The sequence below is a fragment of the Tupaia chinensis genome, unplaced genomic scaffold (assembly GCF_000334495.1).
Source record: "Tupaia chinensis unplaced genomic scaffold, TupChi_1.0 Scaffold143602_1, whole genome shotgun sequence".
In the NCBI taxonomy this organism is placed as follows: domain Eukaryota; kingdom Metazoa; phylum Chordata; class Mammalia; order Scandentia; family Tupaiidae; genus Tupaia; species Tupaia belangeri.
This window is the reverse complement of record NW_006203448.1, coordinates 150433-163529: the sequence shown is the minus strand read 5'-3', so window position 1 is coordinate 163529 and position 13097 is coordinate 150433. Positions and strand designations below refer to the sequence as shown.

Genomic DNA, 13097 nt, shown 5'->3' with positions numbered 1-13097 from the left:
GCGCACCGGCGGCGCCGCAGCGGGGTTCGCAGGGCCGGCCAGGAGGGTGCTGCGGCTACCTGTCCCGAGGATGGGGCTTCTCTGAGCCTCGCTGCCTCCTGCACCTGCAGCCCTGGCTGGCGCTTGTCTCTGGAGCTCCCTCACCCTCTGTGGGGCCAGGATTCCTCTGGGGTGGTGCTCAGTTGAGCCCCAGCCTGTACTCCCCACCCTGTGTAAGTCAGGCCCTGTGCCGACTGGTACACCCCCCCCTCTGTGTAAGTCAGGCCCTGTGCTGACCGGTAACCCGCCCCCCGCCCGCCCCCGTGTAAGTCAGGCCCCTGTGCCCGTGTGTGGCCGGTGAGCTGAGGCCCTCCCCAGCAGCTGGGAGTGCAGCCCCTCCACCCATCGAGGGCATGGCCAGAGGGAAGGGGGAGGGAAGTAGCTCTCTATACGAGTGGCCCTGGGATGGGGCCTGAGGGCCGGGACCTCGTGGAACTGGCTCGGTGGAGGCATTCAGGCCCTGCTGGAGCTGTAGGGATGCTCCCTGCCTCTGGTTTTCAACGCCAGAGGGTGCATGCGTGTGCAAGAAGCCACCTTCCGTGGGACTGGATGGTGACGCTCTCCTCACCTGCACCTGTCGGGATCCTGGGTGTGCTCGGAGTGCCTTGCACACCACAGGCCGCTGCAGCCAGGACTCAAACCCTGTTGGCCACTCGGGACCTGGCGTCCTCTGCGGGTGCTTTAGGTCTGCACCATGGGCCAGCCCCACTGTGTGTTGGGGCTTAGCGGCAGCTTGCAGGAGGGGGGCAGCACGTGGGCGCCGTGACTGGGGGACATGCTTTCACGTTCCCACATGGACTCGGCTTTGTTTTTGTCCCGCTCACCCACCTGCCCAGTGGATCGTGTCTGGCTCGGAAGATAACCTGGTTTACATCTGGAACCTGCAGACTAAGGAGATCGTGCAGAAGCTCCAGGGCCACACAGGTGAGCTGTGACTGTGCCGGGGGTCGCGGTGCAGGTGGTGGGAGCATGCTCCCTGCAGCTCCCTGCTCCCCCATCCCGTCTCAGCCCTCTGAGGGCCTGGGAGGGGCAGTGCCGTGTCGCAGAGGCCTGTGCTCTGGAGCTCCTTGGGTGAAGGTGCCCACGCCTCTGCTCTGCTTCAGGCCAGGCTGCATTCCCTCAGCAAGTGTGTGGGTGCCCGTGGTGCCTTCCCGGAGGCTCTGCTGCCATCAGCAGTGGGCTCCCAGCTGCCCCCACGTGGCGTCACAGGGGCAGTGGCGCCCTCCCCCTCCGGTCTGAGCAGAGAGCACCCCCCACATGGGAAGGTCCTGCCCAGGCACGCAGGTGCTTGAGGACACGGGGCCGTGGCCAGTACTGGCTGCCGGCTGGCCTGCGTGGTCAGGCCATCACCCGGTGCTGGTGGAGACACGCAGGAGACGGCTGCACCCTCGGGCTCAGTTCATGGAAGAGATGCAGCCCCCACGCCGCTGACCACAAGCACCGGCTCCTGGGCACTGACTCCCGTCTGGGGACTTGCCCTCTTGGTGGCAGATCAGTCCCTCCAAGCCCTTTCAGCTCAGCAGCTGTGGGAGCGGTTGTTCTGGGTCCAGGTAGAAGGGGGTCGTTGTCCTCAGATGCTGGAGGACTGCAGTGTGGCCACTGCGTCCCATGAGCACACTTCTGGAACAGCTGTGCCACTGCCGGGTCCTCAGGGCCAGCCAGGAGGGTGCTGCAGCTCCCTGCCCCGGGGACGGGGCCTCTCTCTGAGCCTCGCCGCCTCCTGCACCTTTAGCCCAGGTGCTCTGTCCACGTGGACTGGCCTGCTGCTCCTCTGGTCATCTGCCGGGCTCCCATGGCAGTCAGGGCTGGGTGCGGCCCCGGCCCTACGTGCGTACCTCGCGGCTGTGTGGCACGGTCAGGGCTAGGGTGAGACCATGTCCCCGAGGCCAGCAGGGCAGATGCCCCCACTGTAGGGGGACTGGGCGCAGGGCGCGGCCCCCGACTGCCCAGACCCAGTGCGAGGGCTGTCCCGACCATCCTTTCAGATGTCGTCATCTCCACGGCCTGCCACCCGACAGAGAACATCATCGCCTCGGCCGCGCTGGAGAACGACAAGACGATTAAACTCTGGAAGAGCGACTGCTGAGACCGCGAGCCACCCGGGCGCTGACCCGGATCCGTGGGAAACGGGCCACAGGGCGGGGGTCGGGGCGGGGCCCGCCCCCAGCCGCCTCTGAGAAGGACTTGGCCGAGGGCGGCGTGGGCCTCTGGAGTCCCTGTTGCTGGCGGCATCTCTAGCCGGCTCCAACACTGGCCAGGAGGGCCCTCTGCACCGTGCCCCAGCCGTCAACGCAGTTTCACGTTTTTTATTACAGAGGGTAAAGTTCGATTTATCACGAGTTGTGTTTTTTCAGTAAATGTTCTGTACCTTTTTTGATATTTTATTACCCAGTGCAAACGCTGTGGCCTGTCCCCTCCACGCCTGGGGGCCTGCTGGCCTCTGTGCCCGGGTTCTTCCACTGCAGGCGCCACTGCCCGGACTCTCGCAGCCACGCGGCGGGCACTGGGGACACAGCCCTCGCCATTGGCCAGTTCCCGCCTGCGCTCACTCCCCGTGTATTGTCGTCTCCTGAGGTGGTCTCCATGTAAGAACCTTCCGTGCGTGGGCACCTGTGTCCATGTGCTGGCAGGCTCCGTCTGCCCCCTGGCACCTGCACACCGAGCACCGGGGCTGAGCACAGGGTGAGCTCTGCGTGCACGTGTCTGAGCTCAGGAGGAAGCTGCCTCCTGGAAGGGGCTCCCCGTCAGCAGGTGGAGGGCTGTCCTCAAGGGCAGGGCCCGGTGGCTGCATCCTGAAGACGGGCCCTCCCTGTAGGGCGGTAGCCCTTGGCCCGGGCTGTGGAGGAGCGGGGGCCCCTTCACTGAGAAGGGGCTGGAGCTCTGGGCCCCGGTTGGAATGGGAGACACTGGTGTGGGGAGGCTTCCTGCTTCCTTCCAGGCCTGACTAGAGGTGGAGAGCCAGCCCCTTGTCATTGTTGCCAGAGGCATGGCTCCTGCTGTCTTGGCCCTCCCCCCCCCCCCCCAGCCGCTGCTCTAGCTGGGGTCTGGGGCATGTCAGCGTCTGGGCCAGGTCTGGGCGGTGCTGGCGGAGCTTGGCACTGCCCAGTGGTGTGGCCACCCGTGGAGCCAGCACGAGCTGGCGACAGGAGGCGCCTGCCTGGCCCTGTCTGCTCAGGGGCACTTTGCTGTGGCAGGCCCTGGTGCAGTCGGGCAGTGGTGGGCTGCAGGGCCAGGCTGGGCACTGGGAAGGAGGAGAGGGCTGCAGTCGACGGGGCCCTGGGGGGAGCAGAGGACCTGCTGGTGGGCTGGTCGCCCTGGCCAGGGCCACCTGGGCTGAGAAAACCAACCGCAGAGGTGTCTGGAAAGGGGTCTCCCGCAGCCTCCCACCCCTCCTGGAGGCAGCTGTGCGAGTGGGTTGTCAGGTCCAACGCGTGGGTGGCTGCGGGGCCATGGTGGACTAGCCGCTTGTGCCGTATGCCGGGCCCCTGCCGAGGCCGCGCCCACGAGCGCGGTCCCGTCGCATCGCTGCAGACTTCCTAAGGGACAGGCGTTGGGGTTCTCGGGTCTTGTTTGTTGTGTCAGCGGCTCCCTCCTGGGAGTGGAGGGCAGCTTGCTGTGTCCCTGAATATAGTTTATTTTTTCTACATTGGAATTCTCTGTTGTAGATTTATGTAAAAATACATTCTCTTTTTGAAAATAAAGATTTTCATGTCTTCTAATTTTGTCATGCAAGAATTTAAGATGTAGCTGTCATCTTGGAGAGCGGGGATAGCAGGTGTCCTGGTGGCTCTGTCCCCAAGTTGGGCAGTGGCTGACCGGCAGTGTCCTTGACATCTGACCTCACTGTGAAATTTGCATCTTTATGCTGTCGGCCGATGGTGTTGAGCAGCAGGCAGAGATGAGAAAACCCGAGCTCCTGTATGTGGGGTGGCACACTCCCCTAGAGCAGGATCTGCTAGTGTAGTCATTAGAAACCAGCTTTTTAAAAAAATACTTATTTTAATTCAACCAAAGAGGGACAGAGAGAGAGAAAGCAAGCTGCCAGCTCCAGGGCTAGAACCATGGTTGGCTATGTGGGAGTCCAGTGCCCATAACCACCATGCCACCCTGCTGGCCCCAGAAAAACCAGCTTTAATTCATGTAGTTACAGGAGTGGTGAGTGGCAGGTGTCCCCTCCTGACCCTGTCACCCGCTATCAGCGCTTGGATCTCTGGTTCCTGACCCGTTGTCACACTGCGGTCCGGGCTCGGCCTGTGAGCTGTGTGCTTGGTTCTCCAGGAGCCCGGCTGCCACCCCACCGCTGTCACACCTTGGGAAGTCTAGTCCTGGAACGGTGTGCCCACACTTACAGTCTGTGCCTTACATGGACACCCCGGGTCACGCTGTGCAGTCTCCCCGGCCTGGATGCGTGTGTGTGCAGGGTCACCTGATCAGTCTCGGGTGGGTTTGAAGAGTGTGTCCCTGGATATTTGTCCAAAGACAGGAAACATCATCATAGTCCACTGTCATGTCGTTAGCAGAAATACCCGGGACCGTGACTGCTAAGACGTGGAACTTTGACTCGGATTCCGTGGCCAGAATGCCTAAAGGTGAGGGGCTGGAGGCTGGCGGAGGCAGAGCGATGGTGGGCGCGTGGAGCAGCCCTGGGTGCCCCCTTTTCCTGACAGTGCTCTCTAAGAGCTACCCCTGCTCACTTGGTCTTTCGAGAGGCAGAGTTAAGGCGCGCAGAGCTGGTGCCTCTGCTCCCGCCACCAGGCCTCAACACCTAGCAGCTACACTGGGGGCCAATTTCCAAAGCATGAACCTCTGGAGGACGAACCACTGTGTAGGCCACAGTCTTGGACATGTGAACAGAAATTGTTCTGGTACACCACGGGAGGGCAAAGCTGACGGCATAGCAGGTCACAAACGCCGGTGGGGCCTTGCACTTCCTGCCCCTGCAGTGCCCGGTGTGGGCGCACTGGGTGGAGCCAGGAATGGGAACAGGTTGGGACCAGCAGATTTCGGAATGGTTACATCGCTGGACTCCCGTGTAGTTGACTCGGTGACTTAACACAGGGAGTGTGTGCATGTGTACCCAAAATCCTAAGAGGAAAACGGACGAGAGATTGTGGCCTGGCCTCCTCCTGGGTGTGTGTGTGTGTGTGTGTGAGATTTCTCACTTTGTGCCGTACAGCAAAAATCTCTTCTTGAAAAAAACTACGCTAATAAAGATGTGGGAATGGGTCGTTGTGGCCTGGGCACAGGGGGACTTTGGAGCAGCCGAGAGTCGGTTTACGCAGCCCACGGGCCAGAGTGAGTGGGACACGGGCGTGTGGAGCCAGAGCGCTGCCAGGTGGGTGGGACGGGCGCCCACACCTGTCAGCCAGGGCTGGTTCCCCGAGGCCCCCCGTTCAGGGCCGTGGATGGAAGCAGTGGCTTGGGTGGCCATGCTGTATCGGCCGTGAAACAGGATGTACCCTTCTCGGCCGGAAGTGTAGGGCTGGCCGGAGCACGGGCTGGAACCCCGGCACCAGAAGCTTGTCTCCCTGTAACTTGCACACAAGATGGATTGGACCCACAGGGCAGATGATGGGCTGATCCCACGTGTACACACATGTGTGTGCATGTACATGCACACATGGGACACACGGGCAAGGGCGCATACCTGGGCACACGGGTGGTCTCGTCCCCTTCCGGTCGGTTCCTGAGACAGACAAGGTCTCCAGGCCACTGTCTGCTGGCTCAGCGGGTTGGGATCGCGGGCAGGTGTGCACACACCAGGAGCTCAGGGGTTAGGGACACTGCCCAGCAGCTTCCCGGGGAGGCCAGTCGCACCTACCCCTACCTCCGCCTGACCCCTCGCCTTGTTTCTTTTTTTTTGGAGAGTTTTTTTTGCTATAGGGCACATGCGCTCGCCAGACAGAGAGAGACAGAGACAGAAAGCGAGAAATCACCCCCCATGGGGGATGACCACGCCACAATTCCTTCTCCATTCTCCTCTCGGGATCCTGGGCATGCACGCACACGCGGCCGGCGTGAGTTTAAGCCACCAGGTCTGGGACTTGAACCGCGGTCGACTACGTGGGAGTCCAGTGACATAGCCATTACGCTAACTGCTGGTCCCCTTGTTTCTTAATTGCGGAAAACTAACCCTTTACCGAGCCGGCTCCGCAGTCCGATCAGCATGAGGACGTGCTCAGTTTACTCAGTCTGTAAACCGGTGGCTGCCCCTCATCCAAGTCTGGCATTTTTTTTTAAAAAAGAGGTTTTTGCTCTAGAGCATATGCACTCTCCAGAGAGAGAGAAAGTGAGAATCTCCGGGGGGCATGCCCCAGCCCTCCCCCTCCATTCTCTGGGATTTTGGGCACACGGGTTTTGAGCTGCTGGGCCACGTGAGAGTCCAGCACCTTAACCACTGCGCCACCTGCTAGCCCCACTTGTGGCATTTGTGCCCCCTGCAGACCCAAGGGATCCTCCCCCGCAACTCGAGAACCCCCGTCTCGTCCTCCAGTCCCTTCCCCCTCAGCTTCTCGTCTTTCCGAATTTCCAAGTCCCCCAGTTTTCCTTGTCGTTCACCCTGGACCCCTGCCTGGGTCTTGCTGAGTGTGCCTCCCGGGGTGTGTACCACCCTCTCATCTCCTGTGTGCCCTGGGAGCTGCTGGTGAGGTCGCCAGCTGCCCTGCCTGTCTGCTCTTCGTTTGCCGCAGGGCAGGTGTGCCCACTGCAGAGACGGGGACCGGGAGGGTCATGCTGCAGTCCCTTCTCCATTTCTCCCTTTTGGGATTTTGGGCACATACACTTACGCCCGGCGTGTTTTCCAAGCAGACTCTGGTACTCAGCTGCAGAGGCGGCCATGGGCCCAGCCGCCTTCACCCCATCCCTGCTTCGCCTTTTCCCTCCGCGGTAAGCAGACGGTGCTTACGCATTCTCCTAGTGGGGTCTCGTCAGTCTGCACTGATTTAGTCTGACGTCTCTCCAGACCCTTATGTGAGCCCTCCATGGAAGGACTGACAGCCTTCTGTGCTCCAGCGACACGACAGTGAAACACGACTGAGGCTCGCACACCCCCTCACTCCTGCCGCGGTCTCAGCCCTTGGTTTCGTCTATTTCACTATACAAATGAATTTGGTGTGGGCCAGCAGGTGGCGTGGTGGTCGACGCGTTGGATTCCACGTGGCGGACTCTGTGGTTTGAGTCCTTGACCTGGCAGGTTGAAAATGGGGGGTTGTGGTGTGGTGTGGTGCAGGGGGTAGAAAAAGCTTGGTGAGCCAGCCAGTGGCATGGAGGTTATGGTGGCTGGATCTCACATGGCCAGTTCTGCAGTTCAAGTCCCAGGCCCAGTGCCTTGAAAAGCATGCTGGCCACATGCACGTGTGCGCACAAAATCCTGAGAGGAGAGTGGAGAAGGATGTGATTTCCCAGTTTCTCTCCTCCCCCTCTCTCCAGTGAGCACGCACACCTTATTGCATTTTTTTTTAAGGAAGGAAAAAAAACCTTGGCACGCCCTGGTCTTCACCTGGCAGTGCAGTGGGTTAGGGTGCTGGTCCCGGCAGGGTCTACCTTAGGGCCAGGGGAGGGTCTGAGTAAGGAGGGGGGGGGAACCAGGTGCTTCGCGCAGTAAGGGAGGCCACTCCTGAGCCCGGGCCCCAGCCCATCCGCGGGCTGGGAGTGTGCTGGGCACTCGGCTCTGCCAGGCCTGGCGGGAGGCCACAGCCCACACAGAGCGCCAGCCAGCAGGTAACTAACGGGGCCTCAGAAGACCTTACATCTGGTCCCAAGCACCACAAGTAAGGGCAGGTGAGCGCTGAGGTGCAGGGAGATTCAACCCTGCGAAACGGTCCAAACCCACCTGCTACAGGCCGTTTCATGCACCCCAGCGCTGTCGAGCAGCAAACCCACGCAGGCAGGCCCGCGCCAGGCTCAGGCCCAGCAGGACCGCAGCCATTTTGAAACTGCGAGGCCTCCGACGGGGCCTCCGACGAGAACAGTTCCTCCAGTGCTGAGCCGGGGGAGGTCTGAGCAATGATCAGAGAAACCTGGAATGGTTTATCGAAGAAAAACGACTTGGGAATAGTTGCTTGGAGGAAGGCAACTGCCTGGCTGCGGTGAGCAATGACTGGCAAGTGCTCGCACCTGCGTCTAGCCCACCGTGCTGCGCTCTCAGGCGCTTGGGGGGCTGCCTGTCTCCCTGGAACCGGCTGCGGAAATAAGCTCCCTTCTCGTCCAGCCTCTGCCCCTTGCTTCACTGACCACAAGTAGAAACTACAGACCTGAGACTGAACAACCAGGTGTTCCTCTTCGTTCTAAGAATGCACGGTATGAGCCATGTGCTTGCCAGAGAGAAAGAATGCATGTGCGAGAGGGGGCAGGGGAGAGTGTCCCCAGGGGGACGGCTGCTCCGCAATCCGTTCTCCTCTCAGGATTGTGGGCACGTGTGCACATGTGCTCAGCATGGTTTTGAAACCACTGGTCTGACTTGAGATGTGCCATCAGCCATGTGGGACCCAGCTCCTCTTGCGACCTTGGGCATGCACGCCAGATGTGCGTTTAAGTCACTGGGTCCGGGACTTGAACCACGGCTGACTACATGGGAGTTCAGTGCCATTATGCTAACTGCTGGTTGGTCCTAGACTTGCGGCTTTAAACACAACTGCTGAGTGGGCAAGTCTCCGGCTGGCACCCACAGCTGGGGATTGTCCTCTGGGCTACTTGCAGTGTCTCAAACCTCCTGGGCCAGAACCCAGCCCAACACCCCAGCTCTCTGAGTCCCGCAGTGTCCTTGTCTCAGCAGAGGTTCTGCATCTCCCTCCATGGGGCTGCTCTCCTTTGCTGTTGGCCAATCCCGGTGGCCTTACATCTCCAGGACTGACCACCTCTCAGGGCCCCACGCCCACCATCGCCCTGCACCAGGCTGCCTCCTCTGCTCCTGCCAGTGTCTCATGGGTCTTCCTACTGTCCCCGTTGCCCGCTGGGCTGTTCCCTACATGGAGGCCAGAGGGGTGCTGTCCTTTCTCCTCTGTGATAGACCCTCCAGCGTCTCCCCTTTGCCTGTTCCAGGGCCTGGTCCCACCACCCGTCCCCTGACCTGCGCTCCTCCCTCCTCACGTTCCTCTAGCCACACTGTTGCACTACCGAGAGTGGGCACCGGGCTTGCGCCAGGCTCGCTGGGGCTGGGCCAGCCTTTCCCTGCATCTGCCGTTCTCCCAGGTGCCCGTGCAGCCTGGCCTCTCGTCTCCTCCAGTCCCGCCGCGGGCCTCTTCGCCATGTGTCCTCCGACCCCCGAGGGAAAGCGGTGTCCACTCTGTATTTCTCTAGCCACACTGTTGCACTACCGAGAGTGGGCACCGGGCTTGCGCCAGGCTCGCTGGGGCTGGGCCAGCCTTTCCCTGCATCTGCCGTTCTCCCAGGTGCCCGTGCAGCCTGGCCTCTCGTCTCCTCCAGTCCCGCCGCGGGCCTCTTCGCCATGTGTCCTCCGACCCCCGAGGGAAAGCGGTGTCCACTCTGTATTTCCAGAGACGGCTCCACAGGGCTGAGGCTCGGGAATGCTCCAGTGGGCTCCTGGGGCAGCGCCGGCAGCCCTCATCTGCACGCCTGCACGCCTGCACGCCTGCACGCCGGGAGCCCTGCCCGGCCCCAGGCCTGGGGGGAGGGGGGCCAGTGCCTATTGATCCTTTGAAGGAATGAAGCTGAACCGATAGTGACGCAGCCGGGAAGATGCGGTGGACTAAGTAGGAGGTGACACTGGAAGTGCCAGACTAGCAGGAGGTAGAGGTGTCCGTGGTGGGACAGTCACTGCGAGCGGGATGCAGCTCCCTACCCGGTGCTTTGGATCAAACACACGAGGAAGAGCGCAGAGCGCGGGCGGGCAGCGTGCACGTCTGCTGCGCCCAGGGTGGGCGCGCGCTTTCGCGTGGGCTGGGGGTTCAAAAAACATTGGTTAGATGCCACGAAGTAGGTGGCAATGCCTTAACCGTATGTGTGTTGTCAGGCCCGAGGGCCTCTTCCATCCTTGTCAAGGGGAGTGCTAACCTTCTCTCCTTTCATACAACACGCCTTGGTCTCCGGAGGTCCCTTATTTAAAGCACCAAACTCTGCTCACTTTTCGTTAACGGCGACTTTTTTCTCGCTGCCCATGGAGGCACCCTGCTGAAAACGTCTGTGTCCGCGGAGAAACAACAACGGTTCATGTGCAATCGTGCTGGGGTCTTGATTTATTTGAAAGGTAAGAAAAACTCTAATTCCTGCTCTAATATATTCACAAAGTCAGCCAATCAGAGGCTGATGCGAACACCCGGAAGTTCCGAGCGCACTTAGAGAAGCAGATTCCCCCGGAAACAAAACAGGGCGGGCGCCACTTCCTACGCCTCGCCCGGCGGACGGCGGGAAGAGGCTCCGGTCCGTCTGCGGAAGTGGAGGCGGTGGGTAGCGAATCAGGAGCGAGCATCGGGAGATCCGCTCCACGGACTTCCGGACCTGGACGTGTGCCGGGACGGTGGATGCCCGGGGCTCCCGCGCAAGTTCTGCGCGTGGTTGCGTGTTCGAGCCCCCGTGTGGTCCCCGCGTCTCGCGAGCCCTCGGTCCCCGACGCCGCGCTTTCGGCCCGCTCGGGACCCCTGCCCGAGCCCCGGGTGGTCACGGCGTCGCGCGTGGCGCTCGTCCTTCAGCCCAGCGCCTGCCCAGCGCCTGCCTGCGTCCGCCTCCCCGAGAGCCGCCTTCGCCCCGCCAGACGGGGGTCGCCGGAGCCGGGCGGGAGAGGCGGTCCGACCGAGACGCAGTGCTTACCGGGGGTTCGGATGCCACAGTGGCCTGCATTTTTATTCGCTAAACTTGTCCCCCCTGGAAGCAGGGGAGGGGGGGACTGTCGCCATTCGTTCACGAAGTTTCCTAAAATGGTCCCACGACCAGTTGTTCCTTGAAATGCCCCCCTGGAAAAAAGGGAGGAAAACTGTGAAATTCTGATTACAAAATGACAGAATTCTTAAAAACCAAAGACAAACAAAAAGGGCCAGCAGGGGGCATGATGGTGAAGGCAGCTGGCGGGCTGCACATGGCGGGCTGCACCTGCGTGCCCAGAACCCCAGAGCACTGCGGAGGGAGGGGTTGGGGCGAGGGCGTGATTCCTCACATTCGCTCCTCTTTCTCACTCCTGCCCTCCAACAAACTAAAGGGGCCCCTCTCTCTCTCTCTCTCTCTCTCTCTCGCTCGCTCGCTCGCTCGCGGCTGGCCGGTGGCGTGGTGGCTAAGGTGGCTGTGCCTACATAGCTGACTGTGCAGTTCAAATCCCTGACCCGGCATGAAAAACATGCTGGGCGTGTGCATGCCCAAAATCCTGAGCAGGATATAGAAGGGATTGTGGTGTGAGGGAGTGCTCTCTCTCTTCTCCCTTTCTCCCTCCCGCCTTCTGAGAAGCACAGGTGCTATGTATGGCAGGTAAAAGAAAAAAAAACTTATTAAGGGGCTCCAGGTTGTGAAAGCCAGGGCTGTAGGCCATGTGGTTTCATCATTGGTCCTGGCTAAGGAGACTCCTAGGCCAATGAGAATGAGTCTCTGTCTTGAAAACTGCAGGGGGTAAAAAGAGGGCCCAGGGAAGGGGAGAAAACAAGAGGAAGACTAGGGATAGCAGGGGAGGGTGGGGGGTTAGCCCTTCCTTCAGCTTAGTCCACACTACTTGCTGTTTACGCAGCGGAGCACCCCCTGCTGGTAGCCACCAGATTTGCAGGCACGGCTTTGGGACTGACTGCAAACCCAGCCATGCTGGTCCAGGGCTGCCCAGCCCAGAGAGCACTCCACAAACCACTGAGTGAGTGACCTCAGGCAGGCGTCCGGACTGGCCAGAGCAAAAAGTCCCCAGCGTTGATTACATACTCAAAGTCTCCAGGCTCACGGGGCCCCAGATTTCTGATCGTGTTTCCCCGGTAGGTCTGGAGACATGTTGGTGGCCCAGGAGTTGGGCAGTGAGGGGCAAGTCTGAGGCTGGTTTGGAGCGAAATGGAGGGCGCTTTCTCTTGGAGATGCCATGTCCCTGCCTGAGGAGGGATGGGCTGTAGGCAGCCAGGCCCTGCCCGCCACTCCCTCAGACTGCAGGCCCGCCCCAATGGCCCACCTGGCTCTCACTGGGAGCCCACAGAAGCCAGTCTGGGGATGTCCCCAGGAACAGCCATGGGCCCCAAGACTCACTCCTCTTGGAGACCTAGGACTTGCGGACCGCTGCCGGCCTTTCAGAGTGACTCCTGAGTTCCCGAGTCAGCTCCAAGCCCATTGCTGGTGGACTGACAAGGGGTGGTGAGCCTACCCCCAGCCTTAGTCAGTCTCTTTGGGAAGAGGTGGGGGGGCTCCAGTGTCAGACTTCTGGGCCCAAAGGCGTGTGTGTCCTCCCCAGAGAGCTGCCTCGCTGGGGGTGGAACACTCAATAGGTGGGGAGCAGGGGACACCCCCTCTGCTGGTATCTGGCAGGGTGATTCCGGAAGCCTCCAGCAGGGGGCGGGCTTGCACCACTCAGGGTTCACTGGGCTGGCACCTTGGCCTGGACCCAGCCCTGGGTGAAGGGGCTGAGACTCCCCCTCTTTGAGCCTCAGCCTCTGGGGGCAGGATTGACTTTCTTAGCTCACAGTCTGGCTTCTTGGTAGACTTGACAAGTCTCTTGACCACTCTTTGCCTCAGTGCAGAGTGCCACCTGGGACCCGGCTCATGGGAGGGCTCTGAGGTTGGCTTTTACGGCCCCATTTCCCAGATGGGGAAACTGAGGCCCCAAGTGTTCACAGGCTGCCTGGAGGTGATGCCCCCAGGTGTGGCAGGCAATGGGGTCTGGAGCCCCAGAGGCCCAGAAGACTTGGGGAGGTGCCTGGGGCTGGTAGCCATGTGTGGGGGGATGGCCTCTGACCTCTGGGCTTCCCGATAGGTCCCTTCCCCCGTGTGGAAGCCCCGGTGCAGCCTAACACGTGTGGCACGAGTGCATTTTTCTCTGTTACATGTGTAGGCCCCGCTCATTACCGAGCGACGGGGACCACGTGGGAAAGGGAGGGACAGGACGGAGAGGGGCCTGAGCTTACCCCCCCCCCCCCCACCCACCCCCCCCG

The 13097-nt window shown here is 61.1% G+C and overlaps 1 protein-coding gene and 1 non-coding gene across 2 annotated transcripts in view; one reads left to right on the top strand and one right to left on the bottom strand.

The window, feature by feature from the left end:
- The window catches only part of WDR5 (WD repeat domain 5), a 19574-nt gene extending 17163 nt beyond the window's left edge, over positions 1–2411 (top strand). Inside the window, 2 exon segments of the mRNA XM_027766611.1 lie at positions 876–963; positions 2025–2411. Of these exon segments, the coding sequence (XP_027622412.1) occupies positions 876–963; positions 2025–2125 (189 nt within the window). The 3' untranslated portion in view covers positions 2126–2411.
- Positions 2412–9946: 7535 nt separating this feature from the next.
- LOC114005272 (U6atac minor spliceosomal RNA) lies at positions 9947–10072 on the bottom strand. The gene has a single exon (XR_003547151.1). It is a non-coding gene; the product is annotated as a U6atac minor spliceosomal RNA (small nuclear RNA).
- Positions 10073–13097: the final 3025 nt, after the last annotated feature.